Source organism: Tinamus guttatus, unplaced genomic scaffold (assembly GCF_059628265.1).
Source record: "Tinamus guttatus ecotype Peru unplaced genomic scaffold, ASM5962826v1 Tinamus_guttatus_pri_ptg000523l, whole genome shotgun sequence".
In the NCBI taxonomy this organism is placed as follows: Eukaryota; Metazoa; Chordata; class Aves; order Tinamiformes; family Tinamidae; genus Tinamus; species Tinamus guttatus.
The window spans coordinates 51,463-70,862 of NW_028289057.1; the positions used below are offsets into that span (position 1 = coordinate 51,463).

Here is a 19,400-nt window from a genome sequence, read left to right on the forward strand (position 1 = left end):
GCGAGGGGGGCGTGGCCCGGCGGGAGGGGGCGCGGCCTCGCTGGGGGCGTGGCCCGGTGGGAGGGGGCGAGGCCCGGCGGGAGGGGAGGCGTGGCCCGGTGGGAGGGGGCGCGGCCTCGCTGGGGGCGTGTCCTCGCCGGGGAGGGGGCGCGGCCTCGTGGTCTCGCCGAGGGGGGGGTGGTCTTCGCTGGGGGGGCGTGGCCACGCCGGGAGGGGGCGCGGCCGCGCCGGGGGCGTGTCCTCGGCGGGAGGGGGCGTGGCCGCGGCGGGAGGGGGCGGGGTCAGTCCTCCAGGACGATGGGCTCGGAGGTGCTGGCGGGGTGGGGGGGCGCGGGGGGCGCCGGGGCCGTGGCCCCGCCCACCCCGGGCCGGGGGGGTTTGGGCCGCAGGGGCAGGTGGGGGCGGCGGGCGGCCCGGCGGAGCTCCGCGTGGGACAGGGCCTTGCGCAGGGCCCTATGGGGGGGGACACGGGGAGGGGGGGTCAGCGAGGGACGGCCACCGCCGGGGACACCAACACCCCCGGGGCCACCAACACCCCCTGGGCCACCAACACCCCCCAGGGACACCAACATCCCCAGGGCCACCAACACCCCCCAGAGACACCAACAGCCTCCCCAGGGCCACCAACACCCCCCAGGGCCACCAACACCCCCCCAGGGCCACCAACAGCCTCCCCAGGGCCACCAACACCCCCCCAGGGACACCAACAGCCCCCCAGGGACACCAACAGCCCCCCAGGGTCACCAACAGCCCCAGGGCCACCCATAGACCCCACAGGGCCACCAACACCCCCAGGGCCACCACAGACCCCTTCAGGGTCACCAACACCCCCAGGGCCACCAACACTCCCCCAGGGACACCAACACCCCCCCAGGGTCACCCATAGACCCCACAGGGCCACCAACACCTCCAGGGCCACCCATAGACTCCACAGGGCCACCAACACCCCCCAGAGACACCAACAGCCTCCCCAGGGCCACCAACACCCCCCAGGGCCACCAACACCCCCCCAGGGCCACCAACAGCCTCCCCAGGGCCACCAACACCCCCCCGGGGCCACCAACACCCCCAGGGCCACCAACACCCCCCCAGGGACACCCATAGACCCCCAGGGCCACCAACACCCCCAGGGCCACCCACAGACCCCCCAGGGTCACCACAGACCCCCCAGGGTCACCACAGACCCCTCCAGGGTCACCAACACACCCAGGGCCACCAACACCCCCTGGGCCACCAACACCCCCCAGGGCCACCAACAGCCTCCCCAGGGCCACCAACACTCCCCAGGGACACCAACACCCCCTGGGCCACCCATAGCACCCCCAGGGCCACCCACAGACCCCTCCAGGGTCACCAACCCAGGGCCATCAACACCCCCCAGGCCACCAATACCCCCGCCAGGGACACCAACACCTCCAGGGCCACCCACAGACCCCACAGGGCCACCAACACCCCCAGGGCCACCACAGACCCCTTCAGGGTCACCAACACCCCCAGGGCCACCAACACTCCCCCAGGGACACCAACACCCCCCCAGGGTCACCCATAGACCCCACAGGGCCACCAACACCTCCAGGGCCACCCATAGACTCCACAGGGCCACCCATAGACCCCACAGGGCCACCAACACCCCCAGGGACACCAACACCCCCCCAGGGACACCAACACCCCCCCAGGGCTACCCATAGACCCCACAGGGCCACCAACACCCCCAGGGCCACCACAGACCCCCCCAGGGTCACCAACACACCCAGGGCCACCAACACCCTCAGAGGTACCCACAGCCCCTGCCAGGGCCACCCCCTAGGGCCACCAACAGCCCCCCCAGGGCCACCAACACCCCCAGGGCCACCCATAGACCCCACAGGGCCACCAACACCCCCAGAGCCATCAACACCCCCAGGGCCACCCATAGCCCCCCACACTGTCCCCCTCCACTTGGTGTCCTTGGTGGCCACGAAGACCACGGGGTTGGGGACAAACCTCGAGGCTCCTCCCCTCTCATGATGGGTCCCCCCTGCCCCATAGCTGCCCCCCCTGCCCCATAGCTGCCCCCCCGCCCCATAGCTGTCCCCCTGCCCCATAGCCGCCCCCCATTGCCCCACTAGCCCCACCTGGTGTCCTTGGTGGCCACGAACACCACGGGGTTGGGGGCATCGGCCGGGTTCAGTTTCTGCCTCTTGGCGGCCGGTTGGGAGCCCCCCCGCAGGCCCCCCCCGGCCGCCGCCGCCGCGCGCCCATTGGTGGAGAAGGGCAGCCCCGCCCCCGGCACCTGCGCCACGCCCGCCGCGTCAGGCCACGCCCACCGCGTGCGGCTCCGCCCCCTCAGTGGGTTTCCAGAGGCCCCACCCCCCAGCGCGTTCCCCATAGGCCCCTCCCCTTGCCAAGCACTTAGGCCACGCCCCCCTGCACACACACCCTTCACAGGCCCCTCCCCTTGTCAATCATGGCAGGCCCCACCCAAACTCCTCCACGACCCGCCTCCCTGTCAATCACACAACTGGCCCCGCCCCTTGTCAACCACACCAGGCCCCACCCCCCACTACCCTTAAGCCCCACCTCCCCAACCCTAACCCCGCCCCTTCCCTAGACCCCACCTCCTTTCCCCAAAGCCCCACCCCTTTCCAAAAGCCCCGCCCATCCATCCACCTACCCCCATGAACCACGCCCCCTCCCCAACCCCACCCCTTTCCCACAAACCCCGCCCCCCAACCACAACTCAACTCCACAGTCCGGGCCCCGCCCCTTCCCTAGGCCCTGCCCCCCTTTCCATAAGCCACACCCCTTTCTCATAACCCCCACCCCCATCCAGCCTTAGCCCCGCCCCTCCCAACAGCCCCCACCCCTTTCCCAAAAGCCCTGCCCACCCCAGGCCCCACCCCTTCCTCGAGGACCCACCCTTTCCCCAAGCCCCGCCCCCATTCCTCTGCCCCACGACCCAGACCCCGCCCCTTCCCCACAGCCCCAACCCCTCAGTGCAGGCCCCGCCCCTCACCGGAGACCCCACCCTTCCCCGCAGGCCCCTCCCTGCTGGCCCCATCCCCTCCCCGCAGGCCCCGCCCCCCGCTCAGGCCCCGCCTCTCCCCGCTGGCCCCAGCCCCTCGGGTGCAGGCCCCGCCCCCTCCCTGCAGACCCCACCCTTCCCTGCAGACCCCACCCTTCCCCGCACGCCCCTCCCCTCCCCACCGCCCCGCCCCCTCTTAGGCCCCGCCCCTCCCTGCTGGCCCCAGCCCCTCAGTGCAGGCCCTGCCCCCCGCTCAGTCCCCGCCCCGGTCCCGCAGGCCCCGCCCCGGCCCCGCCCCCGTACCCGCAGGCCCCGCCCCCGTACCCGCGGGCCGCGGTGGCCGTCGGCCCCGCTCTCGTAGCCCCTCTTGCCCACGAGCCCGGCCAGGCCGCGGCTCTGGCTCAGCTGGTTGCGGTTAATGGGGGTCTTGGAGCCCCGCGGCGCCCGCGGCTTCAGGGGGGCCTGTGCGGCTGCGGGGGGGGGGAGAGGGGGCGGAGTCAGTGACTGCGGGGGGGCGGGGCCAGCAACCGGGGGGGTGAGGGGGCGGGGCCAGAGATCGTGGGGGGGGTGAGGGGGCGGGGTCAGAGACCCGTGGGGTGGGGTCAGCGAGCATGGGGGGGGTGAGGGGGCGGGGTCAGCGACTCCTGGGGCGGGGCCAGCGACCGTGTGGGGGGGGTGAAGAGGCGGGGTCAGAGACCTGTGGGGTGGGGTCAGCGACCACGGGAGGGGTGAGGGGGCGGGGCCAGCGACCGTGGGGGGGGGGGGTGAGGGGGCCGGGTCAGCAACCGTGGGGGGGGGGGGCGAGGGGGGCGGGGTCAGTGACCAGGGGGCGGGGCCAGAGACCCACAGGGCGGGGTGAGCAACCTGGGGGGGGGGGGTGAGGGGGCGGTGCCCCATAGGGCAGGGACCCTATAACCCGCCCCCCAGCCCCACATACAGCCCCAGGGGTGCCCCACAATCACCCCCAGCCCCACATACGGCCCTGGGGGTGCCCCATAGGGTGCCGCAGGGACCCCATAACCCCCCCAGCCCCACATACAGCCCTGGGGGTGCCCCATAGGGTGCCGCAGACACCCCATAACCCCCCCAGCCCCACATACAGCCCTGGGGGTGCCCCATAGGGTGCCGCAGGGACCCCATAACCCCCCCAGCCCCACATTCAGATGTGTGGGTGCCCCATAGGGCGCCCCACACCCCCCCAGCCCCACATACAGCCCCGGGGCTGCCCCATGGGGCGCCCCACACCCCCTCCAGCCCCACACGCGGCCCCAGGGCTGCCCCATAGGGCGCCCCACACCCCCCCCAGCCCCACATACAGCCCCGGGGCTGCCCCATAGGGTGCCCCACACCCCCTCCAGCCCCACACGTGCCCCCAGGGGTGCCCCATAGGGTGCCCCACACGCCCCCCAGCCCCACATACAGCCCCGGGGCTGCCCCATAGGGCGCCCCACACCCCCTCCAGCCCCACACGCGGCCCCAGGGCTGCCCCATAGGGCGCCCCACACGCCCCCCAGCCCCACACGCGCTCACCCAGCTCCTTGACGATGGCGGCCAGGGGCAGCCGGGCCAGCGGGAGGATCTTGAGCGGCGCCTTGGCCGCCTTGGGCAGCCGCACGGAGCCTGCGCGGGGCAACCGCCGGAACAGCCGGAACAGGGAGGAGACCAGCCGGGAACATCGGGAATGGGGAGGGAAACAACCAGGAACGGGGGATAAAACAACAGAAAACACCATGAACAGCTGTTCAAAATCTCCCATTTCCCCCCCTTTCCCCCTCTTCCTCCTCATTCCCCCCCATTTTTCCCCTCTTCCTCCCCATTCCCCCTGCCCATTTCCCCCCTCTTCCCCCCCATTCCCCCCCTCTTCCCCTCCATTCCCCCATTTCCCCCTTCTTCTTCCCCATTCCCCCTCTTCCCCCCATTTCCTCCTTCTTCCCATCCATTCCCCCATTTCCCTCCTCTTCCTCCCCATTCTCCCCTCTTCCCCTCCATTCTCCCATTTCCCCCCTCTTCCTCCTTATTCCCCCTCTTCCTCCCCATTTCCCCATCCCCATTTCTCCCCTCTTCTTCCCCATCCCCCCCCTCCCCATTCCCCCCCATTCCCACTCCCATTCCCAATCCCAGTTCCATTCCAATTCCCATCCCCATCCCCATCCCATCCCCATCCCATCCCCATCCCCACCCCCAATCCCATCCCCATCCCAATCCCATCCCCACTCCCATCCCCATCCCATCCCCATTCCCATTCCCATCCCCGTCCCCATCCCATCCCCATCCCATCCCCGTCCCCATCCCATCCCTATCCCCATCCCATTCCCATCCCCATCCCATCCCCATCCCATTCCCATCCCCGTCCCCATCCCCATCCCATCCCCATCCCCATCCCATCCCCATCCCCACTCCCATCCCCATCCCCGTCCCCATCCCATCCCCATCCCATTCCCATCCCCGTCCCCATCCCATCCCCATCCCATCCCCATCCCCATCCCATCCCCATCCCAATCCCATCCCCATCCCCATCCCATTCCCATCCCCATCCCCACTCCCATCCCCATCCCATCCCCATTCCCATTCCCATCCCCGTCCCCATCCCATCCCCATCCCATTCCCATCCCCATCCCATTCCCATCCCCATCCCATCCCCATCCCCATCCCATCCCTATCCCCATCCCATTCCCGTCCCCATCCCATTCCCATCCCCGTCCCCATCCCATCCCATCCCCATCCCATTCCCATCCCCGTCCCCATCCCCACTCCCATCCCCATCCCCATCCCAATCCCATCCCCATTCCCATCCCCGCTCACCCTCTGCCTTGATGGCCCCGGCGTTGACGGGCGCGTAGGGGCGGCGGGCGGCGCGCCGCGGCCGCAGGATGTCCCGGCACACGCGCCGCGCCAGCCGCGTCAGCTTGGTGGTCTGCAGCAGGAACGTCTGCCGGTTCTTGGCCAGCAGCTTGGCCCGGCTGGCGCTGCTGGCGTAGGGCGACAGGCTCTGCGCCTCGGGCCGCGGCACGTGGCCCCGCGAGTGCGGCTCCTGCGGTGACAGGGGACATGGGGACATGGGGACATCAGCTTGGGGTGGCCTCCAAGGAAAGGGGCATTGCCCACGCCCAAAATGCCCCTTTTCCCCATCTAAAAGGGCACTTGTTTCCCCCAAAAAGCACATTTATTCCCCCCGTGAGTATGGCTCCTGCGGTGATAGGGGACATGAGGACATGGGGGACATGGGGGGACAGCGCCTTGGGGTGGCCTCCAAGAAAGGGGCATTGCCCACATCCAAAATGCCCCTTTTCCCCATCAAAAAGGGCACTTGTTTCCCCAAAAAAGCACATTTTCTGCACCAAAATAAACATTTCTTTGCCGCGAGTGCAGCTCCTGCCATGGGGACATGGGGACAGTGGCTTGGGGTGGCCTCCAAGGAAAGGGGCATTGCCCACACCCAAAATGCCCCTTTTCCCCATCAAAAGACCCATTTCTTCCCCCTGCGAGTGCGGCTCCTGCGGTGACAGGGGACATGGGGGACATGAGGACATGGGGGACATGGGGACATGGGGGGACATGGGGGACATGAGGACATGGGGACATGGGGAACATGAGGACATGGGGGACATGAGGACATGGGGGACATGGGGGACATGGGGGGACATGAGGACATGGGGGACATGGGGGACATGGGGGGACATGGCCCGGCTGGCGCTGCTGGCGTAGGGGGACAGGCTCTGCGCCTCGGGCCGCGGCACGTGGCCCCGCGAGTGCGGCTCCTGAGGGGACATGGGGACACGGGGACAGCGGCTTGGGGTGGCCCCCGAAGGAAGGGGCATTGCCCGCACCCAAAATGCCCCTTTTCCCCATCTAAAAGGGCACTTGTTTCCCCCAAAAAGCACGTTTCCCCCCATCAAAATGCTCCTTAATTCCCCCCAAAATGCCCATTTAACATGCCCATTTATTCCCCCAAAATGCCTGTTTCCCCCACCAAAAAAACCCCGTTTATTCCCCCCAAAATGCCCGTTTATTCTCCCCAAAATGCCTGTTTATTCCCCCCAAAATGCTCATTCTTTCCCCCCAAAAGACCCTTTATCCCCCCCAAAAAAGCCTCTTTCCACCACCAAAAAGCCATTTGTTCCCCCCAAAACGCCCGTTTCTTCGCCCCCCCCCCAAATGCCCATTTATTCCCCCCAAAAACCTGTTTGCTTCCCCAAAAACGTCGTCTTCCTCACTGCGGGGTAGTCCCGCCCCTTCATCAGACTCCACCCTTTTCCCTAAGCCCCGCCCCTCTTCCGAGGCCCTGCCCCTCCCCAAGCCCCACCCATTCCCCCAGCCCCACCCATTCCCCCAAGCCCCGCCCCTCCCCAAGCCCCTCCCCAAGCCCCACCCGTTCCCTCAGCCCCGCCCCTCCCCAAGCCCCACCCATTCCCCAGCCCCACTCCTCTCCCCCAAGCCCCACCCCACCCCAAGCCCCTCCCCAAGGCCCACCCCCTTTCCCCCAGGCCCCACCCCCTTTCCCCAGGCCCCGCCCCTTTCCCCCAGGCCCCGCCCCTCACCGCGGGGCCGCGCGCGGCGCCCTCCAGCTGCGTGGGGGTCTTGAGCCCCCCGTACTTCTTCCAGTAGATCCAGCACGAGGCGCAGAGGCGGCACTGCATGTTGGGGGGGCCCCACGCGTACCACTGCGCCGACTGCGTCGCTGGGGGGGGGAAAGGGGTGAGGACCCCCCCAAAAACACGGGGAGACCCCAAAAACCCGGGGAGACCCCCAAAAAACACGGGAGAGTCCCCCCAAAAACCCGGGAGAGCCCCCAATGCAGAGATCCCCCTGGCACTGCATGTTGGGGGGGCCCCACGCGTACCACTGCGCCGACTGCGTCGCTGGGGGGGGGAACGGCGTGAGGAGCCCCCCAAAAACACGGGGAGACCCCAAAAACCCGGGGAGACCCCCAAAAAACACGGGAGAGTCCCCCAAAAAACACGGGAGAGCCCCCAATGCAGAGACCCCCCCGGCACTGCATGTTGGGGGGGCCCCACGCGTACCACTGCGCCGACTGCGTCGCTGGGGGGGGGGAACGGCGTGAGGACACCCCCTGGAATGTGGGGAGACCCCCCAAAACCCGGGGAGACCCCCCAAAAACACGGGAGAGTCCCCAATGCAGAGACCCCCCTCCGGCACTGCATGTTGGGGGGCCCCACGCGTACCACTGCGCCGACTGCGTCGCTGGGCGGGGGGAAAGGGGTGAGGACACCCCCAAAAACACGGGGAGACCCCCAAAAACCCGGGGAGACCCCCCAAAAACCCGGAGAGACACCCCAAAAACCTGGGGAGACCCCCTCAAAACCCGGGAGAGCCCCCAATGCAGAGACCCCCCCGGCACTGCATTTTGGGGGGGCCCCACGCGTACCACTGCGCCAACTGCGTCGCTGGGGGGGGGAACGGCATGAGGACCCCCCCAAAAAACCCGGGGAGACCCCCAAAAAACACGGGGAGACCCCCCAAAAACCTGGGGAGACCCCAATGCAGAGACTCCCCCCCCCGGCACTGCATGTGCCCACCCCACTGTGTCCCTGTGTCCCCCCCGTGTCCCTCCATGTCCCCGTGTCCCCCCGTGTGTCCCCATGTCCCCTCATGTCCCCCCTGTGTCCCCTCCTGTCCCGTCATGTCCCCATATCCTCCCCGTGTCCCTCTATGTCCCCCCGCCCCACCTGTGTCCCCGTGTCCCCCATTCCCATGTCCTCTGTCCCCTTGTGTCTCTTCATGTCCCCATGCCTCCCCATGTCCCCATCTCTCCCCATGTCCCCTGTCCTCTTGTGTCCCCATACCCTCCCCGTGTCCCCTGTCCCCTCGTGTCCCCATACCCTCCCCGTGTCCCCTGTCCCCTCGTGCCCCCTGTGTCCCCTGTCCCCTCATATCCCCATGCCTCCCCCTGTCCCCATGTCCTCCCCATCCCCTGATGTCCCCATGTCTCCCCATGTCCCCCCACGTCCCCATGCCTTCCCCTGTCCCTGTGTCCCCTGTCTCCCCATGCCCCCATGTCCTCCCATGTCCCCCTGTGTCCCATGTCCCCCCCGTGCCCCTGTCCTCCCGGGTCCCCTATCCCCTCATGTCCCCATGTCCCCCCATATCCTCCCTGTATCCTCCCCATGTCTCCCCATGTCCCCATGACTCCCCATATCCCCCCTGTCCCCCCGTGTCCCCGCACTCACTGTGGCAGCTCTCGCACGTCAGCCCCTTCTGGAAGGCGCCTCCGTTGAGGCCGGGCTTGGAGCCCACCGAGATGATCTGGTTGGGGTTGGGCTTGGTGCTGGGGGGGGGACACGGGGACAGAGGGGGTCAGGGACACCCCCCCCGTGTCCCCATGTCCCCAACGTGTCCCCAACGTGTCCCCATACTCACTATGTGGGGATATAGACTTGCTTCAACTTGCTGTCGGCCTCCGCCGCCTTCAGCCGCTTCTGGGGGGGGCGCGGGGGGGTGAGGGGGGTCCGGAGCCCCCCCCTTGTCCCCACATTGAGGGGGACCCCCCCCGAGCCCCCCCCACAACCCCCAAGTTCATCGGCGAGCGCCAAATGACACCAAAACTGGCCCCACGTTGGGCCCCGTGGTGACACCCCTGTCCCCATGGTGACAGCCTGTCCCCATGGTGACATTCCCGTCCACACGGTGACACCCCCTGTACCCATGTTGAGTCCCATGGTGACACCCCATCCACACAACAAGCCCCATGGTGACACCCCCATCCCCATGGTGACAGCCTGTCCCCATGGCGACACCACCTGTCCCCCCATTGAGCCCCACGGTGACACCCCCTGTCCCCACATTGAGCCCTGTGGTGACACGCCGTCCCCACGGTGCCACCCTGTCCCCACACTGAACCCTGTGGTGTCACCTGGTCCCCACAGTGCCACCCTGTCCCTGCACTGAACCCCATGGTGCCACCCTGTCCCCACACTGAACCCCGTGGTGTCACCTGGTCCCCACGGTGTCACCTGGTCCCCACGGTGCCACCTCTGTCCCCACACGGAGCCCCATGGTGTCACCTCGTCCCCACGGTGCCACCCTGTCCCCACACTGAACCCCATGGTTTTCACCTGGTCCCCATGGTGTCACCTGGTCCCCACAGTGACACCCCCTGTCCTCACACTGAACCCCATGCTGTCACCTGGTCCCCACAGTGCCACCCTGTCCCCCCGGTGTCACCCCGTCCCCACGGTGCCACCCTGTCCCCGCACCGAACCCCCTGGTGTCACCCGGTCCCCACGGTGCCACCCCATCCCCACACTGAACCTCATGGTGTCACCTGGTCCCCACGGTGCCACCCCGTCCCCATGGTCCCACCCTGTCCCCGCACTGAACCCCATGGTCCCATCCTGTCCCCACGGTGCCACCCTGTCCCCACACTGAACCCCATAGTGTCACCCCGTCCCCACGGTGCCACCCTGTCCCCACACTGAATCCCCTGGTGCCACCCTGTCCCCACGGTGCCACCCTGTCCCCACACTGAATCCCATGGTGCCACCCTGTCCCCATGGTGCCACCCTGTCCCCACCCCGTCCCCGCGGTGCCACCGCGTCCCCACCTGCTGGATGTAGCGGTCCGTGGTCTTCCACATGTAGTAGAACTGCACGATGCTGGCCAGCGACTTCCAGGGCAGCTGCGCGGCGACGGTGACACCGACAACACGTCACCCCCGCCCCGGGGACCCCACGGGGGCGTCCCCACGTCCCCGGTGCCACTCACGAAGTCCTGCCGGATGTCATTGAAGTCCTTCCCGTACTTTTCCAGCGCCTCCTCGAAGAGCATGGCCTCGGACGCCGACCATTCCTCCATCTCGTCCCGGCACAGCACGGGGCCGCCCTGCGGCACCAGCGTGGCCATGGCCCGCGCCAGCTCGTAGCCGTTGCGCTGCAGCGTGTCCATGGCGTGGAACTGTCCCCGAGGGTGACAGGGGGGACACGTGAGCGGTGTGGAGAGACCCCACGGGGTCACGCGCGGGTTGGTGGCGCTTGGGGACTCACCAGGGTGATGTCGCGCGAGGCGGCCGCCGCGCTCATGTGCAGGCTGGGCTGGCGGATGGAGCTGCTGCAGTCGAGGGCGCGCGCGAAGGTGCCCACGGCCCTGGGGACATCGTAGGGGGTGACAAAGGTGACAGGGGACAGCGGGTGACAGCACGGACCCTCCCGGTGTCCCCTGTCCCCTCCCGATGCGCCACACTCATGGGCTGCCCCATGGAGCTGCTGCAGTCAAGGGCGCATGCGAAGGTGCCCACGGCCCTGGGGACATCGTAGGGGGTGACAAGGGACAGCACGGACACCCCTGGTGTCCCCTGTCCCCTCCTGGTGTCCCCTGTCCCCTCCTGTCCCCCCTGTCCCCTCCCGATGCGCCACACTCATGAGCTGCCCCATGGGGCTGCCCTATGGAGCTGCTGCAGTCGAGGGCGCGCGCGAAGGTGCCCACGGCCCTGGGGACATCGTAGGGGGTGACAAAGGTGACAGGGGACAGTGGGTGACAGCACGGACCCTCCCGGTGTCCCCTGTCCCCCTGCAAAGAGCCACACTCATGGGCTGCCCCATGGAGCTGCTGCAGTCGAGGGCGCGCGTGAAGGTGCCCACGGCCCTGGGGACATCACAGGGGGTGACAAGGGACAGCATGGACCCCCCTGGGTGTCTTCTGTCCCCTCCTGGTGTCCCCTGTCCCTTCCTGAAAGCACTGTACTCATGGGCTGCCCCATGGAGCTGCTGCAGTCAAAGGCGCACGCAAAGGTGCCCACGGCCCTGGGGACATCGCAGGGGGTGACAGGGGACAGCATGGACCCCCCTGGGTGTCTTCTGTCCCCCCCAGTGTCCTCTGTCCCCCTCAGTGTCCCCTGTTCCGCCCCAGTGACCCCTGTCCCCTCCCAATGCGCCGTTCCCATGGGCTGCCCCATGGAGCTGCTGCAGTCGAGGGCGCACGTGAAGGTGCCCCCGGCCCTGGGGACATCGTAGGGGGTGACAAGGGTGACAGGGGACAGCGGGTGACAGCACAGACCCTCCTAGTGTCCCCTGTACCCTCCTGAAAGCACTGTGCTCATGGGCTGCCCCATGGAGCTGCTGCAGTTGAAGACGCACGCGAAGGTGCCCACGGCCCAGGGGACATCGTAGGGGGTGACAGGGGACAGCACAGACCCCGCTGGTGTCACCTGTCCCCTCCTGGTGTCCCCTGTCCCCTCCTGAAATCACTGTGCTCATGGGCTGCCCCATGGAGCTGCTGCAGTCGAGGGCGCGCGTAAAGGTGCCCACGGCCCTGAGGACATCACAGGGGGTGACAAAGGTGACAGGGGACAGCGGGTGACAGCATGGACCCTCCCAGTGTCCCCTGTCCCCTCCCGGTGTCCCCTGTCCCCCTTCAAATCACCGTGCTCATGGGCTGCCCCATGGAGCTGCTGCAGTCCAGGGTGCCCCCAAAGGTGCCCATGGCCCTAGGGACATCGCAGGGGGTGGCAGGGGGTGACAGGGGGTGTCATCGCGGCCCCCCGGTGTCCCCAGTGTCCCCTGTCCCCTCACCGAGCCACCACCAGGAACTGGTCGATCTGCCGGTCCGTGAGGGGGTTGTCGGGGTCCCAGACCTTCATCTCCATCTTCTGCTGGTTGCGGTTGTCCGACTCGCCTGGGGGGACCCCAAAACTTTTAATGACCCCCAAAACCTTTAATGACCCCCCAAAATCCTTTAATGACCCCCCAAAATCCTTTAATGATCCCCAAAACCTTTAGTGATCCCCAGAATCCTTTAATGATCCCCAGAATCCTTTAACGACCCCCAAAAATCCTTTAATGATCCCCAAAACCCTGAATGACCCCCCAAAACCCTTTAGTGATCCCCAGAATCCTTTAATGGCCCCCCAAAACCTTTAATAACTCCCCAATAAACTTTAATAGATCCTCGAAAACATTTAATACCCCCCAAAACCTCTAATAACCCCCCAAATCCTTTAATAACCCCCCCAAAAATCTTTAATGATCCCCCAAATCCTTTAATGACCCCTCAAGGCCTTTAACGACCTCCAAAATCCTGTAATAACCCCCCCAAAAACTTAAATGACCCCCAAAATCCATTAATGACCCCCCAAACCTTTAATAACCCCCAAATCCTTTAATAACCCCCCAAAAAAAACCTTTAATGATCCCCTAAATCCTTTAATGACCTCTCAAAACCTTTAATGACCCCCGAAATCTATTAATAGCCCCCCAAAAAACCTTTAATGATCCCCCAAATCCTTTAATGACCCCTCAAAACCTTTAATGATCCCCCAAAACCTTTAATGATCCTCCAAAACCTATTAATAACCCCCAAAACCTTTAGTAACCCCCCAAACCTTTCATGACCCCCCCAAAACCTTTCATGACCCCCCAAATCCTTTCCCGCCCCCCCAGCCCTTCCCGGCCCCGCACCCTCCGCCAGGCGCTCGGGAATTTCCGCCTGGAATTTGCAGCCCACGCGGATCTCGCCCTGGTCGGCCAGGAGCGTCTTCTGCACCGGGTCGAACACCAGCGAGTAGAAGAAGCAGTCCTGAAAAAGGGGCAATTAGGGGTGTTAATTAATTAATTGTCACCCCCCCCGTGTCCCTCCATGTCCCTGTGTGTCCCCATGTGTCCCCTCTGTGTCCCTATGTCCCTCCATGTCCCCACGTATCCCGTGTGTCCCCCCATGTCCCCTCATGTGTCCCCTCTGTGTCCCCACGTGTCCCTCAAATAGCCACGAGTAGAAGAAGCAGTCCTGAAAAAAGGGCAATTAGGGGCGTTAATTAATTAATTGTCACCCCCCCCCGTGTCCCTCCATGTCCCTGTGTGCCCCCATGTGTCCCCTCTGTGTCCCTATGTCCCCCCATGTCCCCACGTGTCCCCTCTGTGTCCCCACGTGTCCCTCAAATACCCGCAAGTAGAAGAAGCAGTCCTGAAAGAGGGGCAATTAGGGGTCTTAATTAATTGTCACCCCGCTGTGTCCCTCCATGTCCCTGTGTGTCCCCATGTGTCCCCTCTGTGTCCCTATGTCCCTCCATGTCCCCACGTATCCCGTGTGTCCCCCCATGTCCCCACGTGTCCCCTCTGTGTCCCCACGTGTCCCTCGAATATCCTTGAGTAGAAGAAGCAGTCCAGAAAAAGGGGCAATTAGGGGCCTTAATTAATTAATTGTCACCCTCCTGTGTCCCTCCATGTCCCCGTGTGTCCCCATGTGTCCCCTCTGTGTCCCTATGTGTCCCTCAAATACCCACGAGTAGAAAAAGCAGTCCTGAAAAAGGGGCAATTAGGGCCCTTAATTCATTAATTGTCATTTCCCCTATATCCCTCCATGTCCCTGTGTGTCCCCATGTGTCCCCTCTGTGTCCCTCCATGTCCCCATGTGTCCCTCAAATACCCGCGAGAAAAAACAGTCCTGAAAAAGGGGCAATTAGGGGCCTTAATTCATTAATTGCCACCCCCCCGTGTCCATCCATGTCCCCTGTGTGACCCCTCTGTGTCCCTATGTGTCCCTCAAATACCCACGAGCAGAAAAAGCAGTCCTGAAAAAGGGGCAATTAGGGACCTTAATTCATTAATTATCATTTTCCCTATATCCCACCATGTTCCTGTGTCCCCACGTTCCCTCTGTGTCCCCATGTGTCCCTGCATGTCTGCCATGTCCCTGCATATCCTCGTGTTCCCCCGCATGTCCCCTGTGTCCCCATGTCCCTGCCATGTCCCCACTATGTTCCTGGATCCCCATGTGTCCCTGCATGTCCCCGTATGTCCCCTGTGTCCCCATGTCCCTGCCATGTCCCCATGTCCCCCGTGTCCCCACGTCCCTGCCATGTCCTCCCTGTGTTCCCGGATCCCCATGTGTCCCTGCATGTCCCCCGTGTCCCCACATGTCCCCCACGTCCCCATGTCCCCCGTGTCCCCCCCCATGTCCCCCGTGTCCCCACCTCCTTTTCCAGGTACTGGCCCAGGATGTCGGTCTCGTTGAGGAGGGTCACGCTGCACTTCCCGCTGTGGGGACACGGGGACAGCGTCACGGGCGGACACGGGGGACAGGGGAGGGGACACGGGGACGGCGTCACGGGGGGACACGGGGACAACATCACGCGGGGGACACGGGGGACGGGAAATGGGGGGACAGGAGAGGATGGGGGAGATAGGAAGGGACTGGGGATACAGGAGGGGACACAAGGGACGGGGGGGCGACATGGGGGACGAGGGGACACAGGGACAGCATCACATGAAGGACATGGGGGACAGAGGGGACAGGGAATGGGGGGACAGGAGAGGGGACAAGGAGGGGGGAAGGGACACGGGACAGGGGAGGGGGCACGGGGGATGGGAGGGACACAGGAGATGAGGGAGGGGACATGGGACGGGGGACACAGGACAAAAGGGGGGCACAGGGGACAGTGGAGGGGACATGGAGGACACAAGGGACAGGGGAGGGGCGGGGGAGGACACAGGGGACCAGGGAGGGGACACGGGGGACAGGAGAGGGGACAGGGGATGGGGGGACACAAGGGACAGGAAGGGACACGGGGGACGGGGGACACAGGGTACAAGGGAGGGGACACGGGGGACGGGGAGGGGACACGGGATGGGGGGACAGAAGGGATGAGAGAGGGGACACGGGGGACAGGAAGGGACATGGGGGACAGGAAGGGACACGGGGGACGAGGGAGGGGGACACGGGGGATGGAGGACACAGGGGACGAGGGAGGGGACACGGGAGGGGGACACAGGGGAGGGGGACAGGGGATGAGAGAGGGGACATGGGGGACAGGAAGGGACAGGGAGACGAGGGAGGGGACACAGGGGACAAGGGAGGGGACAGGAAGGGACATGGGGGACGGGGGGACACAGGCGACGAGGGAGGGGACATGGGGGACGGGACACGGGGGACACAGGGGAGGGGACAGGGGATGGAGAGAACACAAGGGACGAGAAAGGGGACACGGGGGACAGGAGGGGACACGGGGAGGGGACACGGGGACAGGAAGGGACATGGGGGACAGGAGGGGACACGGGGAGGGGACACAGGGGACAGGAGGGGACACAGGGAAGGGACATGGGGGACAGGGAGGGGACACGGGGACAGGAGGGGACACAGGGAAGGGACAGGGAGACGAGGGAGGGGACACAGGGGACAAGGGAGGGGACAGGAAGGGACATACGGATGAGGGAGGGGACACAGGGGACGAGGGAGGGGACAGGAAGGGACATGGGGGACGGGGGGACACAGGCGACGAGGGAGGGGACACGGGGGACGGGACACGGGGGACACAGGGGAGGGGACAGGGGATGGAGAGAACACAAGGGACGAGAAAGGGGACACGGGGGACAGGAGGGGACACGGGCAGGGGACACGGGGACAGGAAGGGACATGGGGGACAGGAGGGGACACGGGGAGGGGACACGGGGACAGGCCCCACCGGATGTGCGTGGCCGGCAGCGACTCGAACTGCCGCGACAGGAAGAGCTCCCGGTGCTTGAGCTGGTGCCGCTGCTGCTCCGACATGGGCGGCTGCTTGGATTCCTCCTCGAATTCCCCTGGGAACGGCCGCCGGTGACCCCTGGGCCGGGATAACCCCCTTCCTGGCCGGGATAACCCCCTTCCTGGCTGGGATAACCCCCCCCGGATGGGATAACCCCCCTCCCGGCCGGGATAACCCCCTTCCCGGCCGGGATAACCCCCCTTGGCCGGGATAACCCCCTTCCCGGCTGGGATAACACCCCTCCTGGCCGGGATAACCCCCCCCGGATGGGATAACCCCCCTCCCGGCCGGGATAACCCCCTTCCCGGCCGGGATAACGCCCTTCCTGGCTGCAATAACCCCCTTCCCGGCCGGGATAACCCCCCCCGGATGGGATAACGCCCCCCGGATGGGATAACCCCCTTCCCGGCCGGGATAACGCCCCCTCGGCCGGGATAACGCCCCTCCTGGCTGGGATAACCCCCACGATCGGGATAACCCCGGCTGGGATAACCCCTGCAGCCGGGATAATCCCCCCATGCTGGGATAACCCCCTTCCCGGCCGGGATAACCCCACCTCGGCCGGGATAACGCCCCCTCGGCCGGGATAACGCCCATGATCGGGATAACCCCGGCTGGGATAACCCCTGTGGCCGGGATAACCCCTGTGGCCGGGATAATCCCCCCATGCTGGGATAACCCCCTTCCCGGCCGGGATAACCCCCCTCAGTTTGGATAACCCCCAGTTGGGATAACCCCACGGCCGGGATAACCCCCTGAGCTGGGATAACCGCCCCCCCCCACACACACTTTGGGATAACCTTTCCCACTTTGGGAAACATCCCCCGAACTCAGGGCCAGAAATCCCTTGGCCGCGGTCCCGGAAAGCCGGGATGCATCTGGAACTGCCGGAATGCATCCGGAGCTGCCAGACCCAGAGACCCGGAGCTGCCGGGACGCATCCGGAGCTGCCAGACCCAGAGCCCTAGAGCTCCCAGGATGCATCCAGAGCTGCCGGGACGCGTCCGGAGCTGCGAGACCCAGAGCCCTGGAGCTCCTGGGATGCATCCGGAGCTGCCAGACCCGGAGACCTGGAGCTTCCAGGATGCGTCCGGAGCTGCCAGACCCGGAGCTGCCGGGACGCGTCCGGAGCTGCCAGACTCGGAGACCCGGAGCTTCCAGGATGCATCCGGAGCTGCCAGACCCGGAGCTGCCGGGATGCGTCCGGAGCTGCCAGACCCAGAGCCCCGGAGCTCCCGGGATGCATCCGGAGCTGCCGGGATGCGTCCGGAGCTGCCAGACCCGGAGACCCGGAGCTGCCGGGATGCGTCCGGAGCTGCCAGACCCAGAGCCCTGGAGCTCCCGGGATGCGTCCGGAGCTGCCAGGCCCGGAGACCCGGAGCTGCCGGGATGCGTCCGGAGCTGCCGGGATGCGTCCGGAGCTGCCAGACCCAGAGCCCTGGAGCTCCTGGGATGCATCCGGAGCTGCCAGGATGCACCCGGTGCTGCCGCCCCCTCCCCATCCCGCATTCCCGCTCCATCCCGCTCCGGCTGCGGCGTTCCGGCCCCGCTCACGGGCGTTGCTGTCCGCCAGGCTGTTGAGGCTGCTGGAAATGTCCCGGCGCCGGAACAGGCACACGACCTTGGCCTCCACATTCCCGTTGGCCGTCTGGAAAACGGGATAACGGGAAAGGGACGTTGAGGTGGGACAAACCCGGAGAAGGGACACGGGAGGGGACACGGGAGGGGACACGGGGGGTGGCACCTTGTTGAGCTCCTCGATGCGCCGCACCAGGTAGGGGTTGCTGGAGGAATTCTCGAAATAGACGTAATCTGCGGGAAAAGGGAGCGGGAAAAGGAATTGGGAATTGCGTCCCCCCACCAGGCCGGCTCTGAAAGGGAGAATCCCTGGAAATACGACCCCCAAATCCCAAATCCCAGGGGCTGCAGATATTCCTCCCCCCTACGGAGCCACCAACAGCCCCTGCTCTCCTCTTCCACCCCCCACTTTTCCCATGGGAATTATGGAATTACCCGGCCTCCCCCAAGGCTCCTTCTGAACAAATGAGGGGCCCTTCCCCCTCCTCGTTCCCTCCGGGCTCCCCCATTCCCGCCGGGATCCCCCGCCATTCCCACCGGGATCCTCCCCGTTCCCGCCGGGATGTCCCCGATCCCGACGGGCCCCTCCCGTTCCCTCCGGGATCCCCCCATTCCCGCCGGATCCCCCCGTTTCCTTCGGGCTCCCCTCATGATCCCTCCGGATCCCCCCGGTCCCTCCGAGATGTCTCCAATTCCGCCGGATCTCCCCGTTCCCTCCGGGATCCCCCGCGTCCCCTCCGGATCCCCTCGTTCCCTCCGGGATCCCCCGTTCCCGCCGGGCTCCCCCCTGTTCCCTCCGGTCTCCGTTCCCGCCGGGCTCCCCCCGTTCCCGCCGTCCCCCCGGCCCGTTCCGGCCCCGCTCACCGCCGACGCGGTACATGTTGGCCGCCATGGCCGCTCGCTCGGCCGCGCTACCCTCGGGCCCGGCCTGGCCCCCGCCTCATCGCCTTCCCGCTCCCGCCGCCGCCACAACCGGCGCGACCCGCTCGGGCGCCTCGGAGCGGCCTCGGCGCCGCCTCGGGCCCTTCCGGCGCGGCCTCGGCACCCTCCGGAGCGCGCTCGGCTTCTTCCGCCGCCCGCTCGGCTCTTTCCGACCACGAGTCGGCTCTTTCCGCCGCGCGCTCGGCCCCTTCCGCCGCGCGCTCGGCCCCTTCCGGCAACGATTCGGCTCTTTCCGCCACCCGCTCGGCCCCTTCCGCCTCCAGTTCGTCTCTTTCCGCCGCGCGCTCGGCCCCTTCCGCCGCCTGCTCGGCCCTTTCCGCCGCCTGCTCGGCCCTTTCCGCCCCTTATTCGGCTCCTTCCGCCCCCGAGTCTGTCCCTTCCGTCCCTTATTCGGCTCCTTCCGCC

The 19,400-nt window shown here is 66.5% G+C and overlaps 1 protein-coding gene across 3 annotated transcripts; it reads right to left on the reverse strand.

The window, feature by feature from the left end:
- Window positions 1–281: 281 nt before the first annotated feature.
- LOC104575539 (metastasis-associated protein MTA2) lies at window positions 282–18,963 on the reverse strand. Of its 3 annotated transcripts, none has more exons than XM_088533815.1 (18): window positions 18,918–18,963; window positions 18,220–18,287; window positions 18,030–18,123; window positions 16,413–16,530; window positions 14,925–14,988; window positions 13,414–13,531; window positions 12,529–12,631; window positions 11,005–11,104; window positions 10,727–10,915; window positions 10,566–10,640; window positions 9,383–9,441; window positions 9,193–9,290; window positions 7,543–7,682; window positions 5,807–6,035; window positions 4,535–4,624; window positions 3,353–3,474; window positions 2,115–2,272; window positions 282–453 (listed from the first exon to the last, which is right to left on the reverse strand). In XM_088533815.1, exons 1-18 carry the CDS (start codon window positions 18,943–18,945, stop codon window positions 282–284), a joined length of 2,025 nt encoding a protein of 674 aa, XP_088389941.1. In that variant the 5' UTR covers window positions 18,946–18,963. The 3 variants fall into 3 exon arrangements, with proteins under 3 accessions (XP_088389941.1, XP_088389940.1, XP_088389939.1); XM_088533814.1 differs by having other exon boundaries at window positions 3,329–3,474; XM_088533813.1 differs by having other exon boundaries at window positions 3,308–3,474.
- Window positions 18,964–19,400: the final 437 nt, after the last annotated feature.

What these genes read in the sequence shown, in the direction of transcription:
- LOC104575539 (XM_088533813.1), bottom strand. Translation starts at nt 18,945, where the DNA reads ATGGCGGCCAACATGTACCGCGTCGGCG. An exon ending in GCATCGAGGAGCTCAACAAG is followed by an intron (nt 18,124 to 18,219) that starts GTGCCACCCCCC and finishes CCCGTTTTCCAG; the next exon opens with ACGGCCAACGGGAATGTGGA. An exon ending in CCTGGCGGACAGCAACGCCC is followed by an intron (nt 16,531 to 18,029) that starts GTGAGCGGGGCC and finishes GGCCGTTCCCAG; the next exon opens with GGGAATTCGAGGAGGAATCC.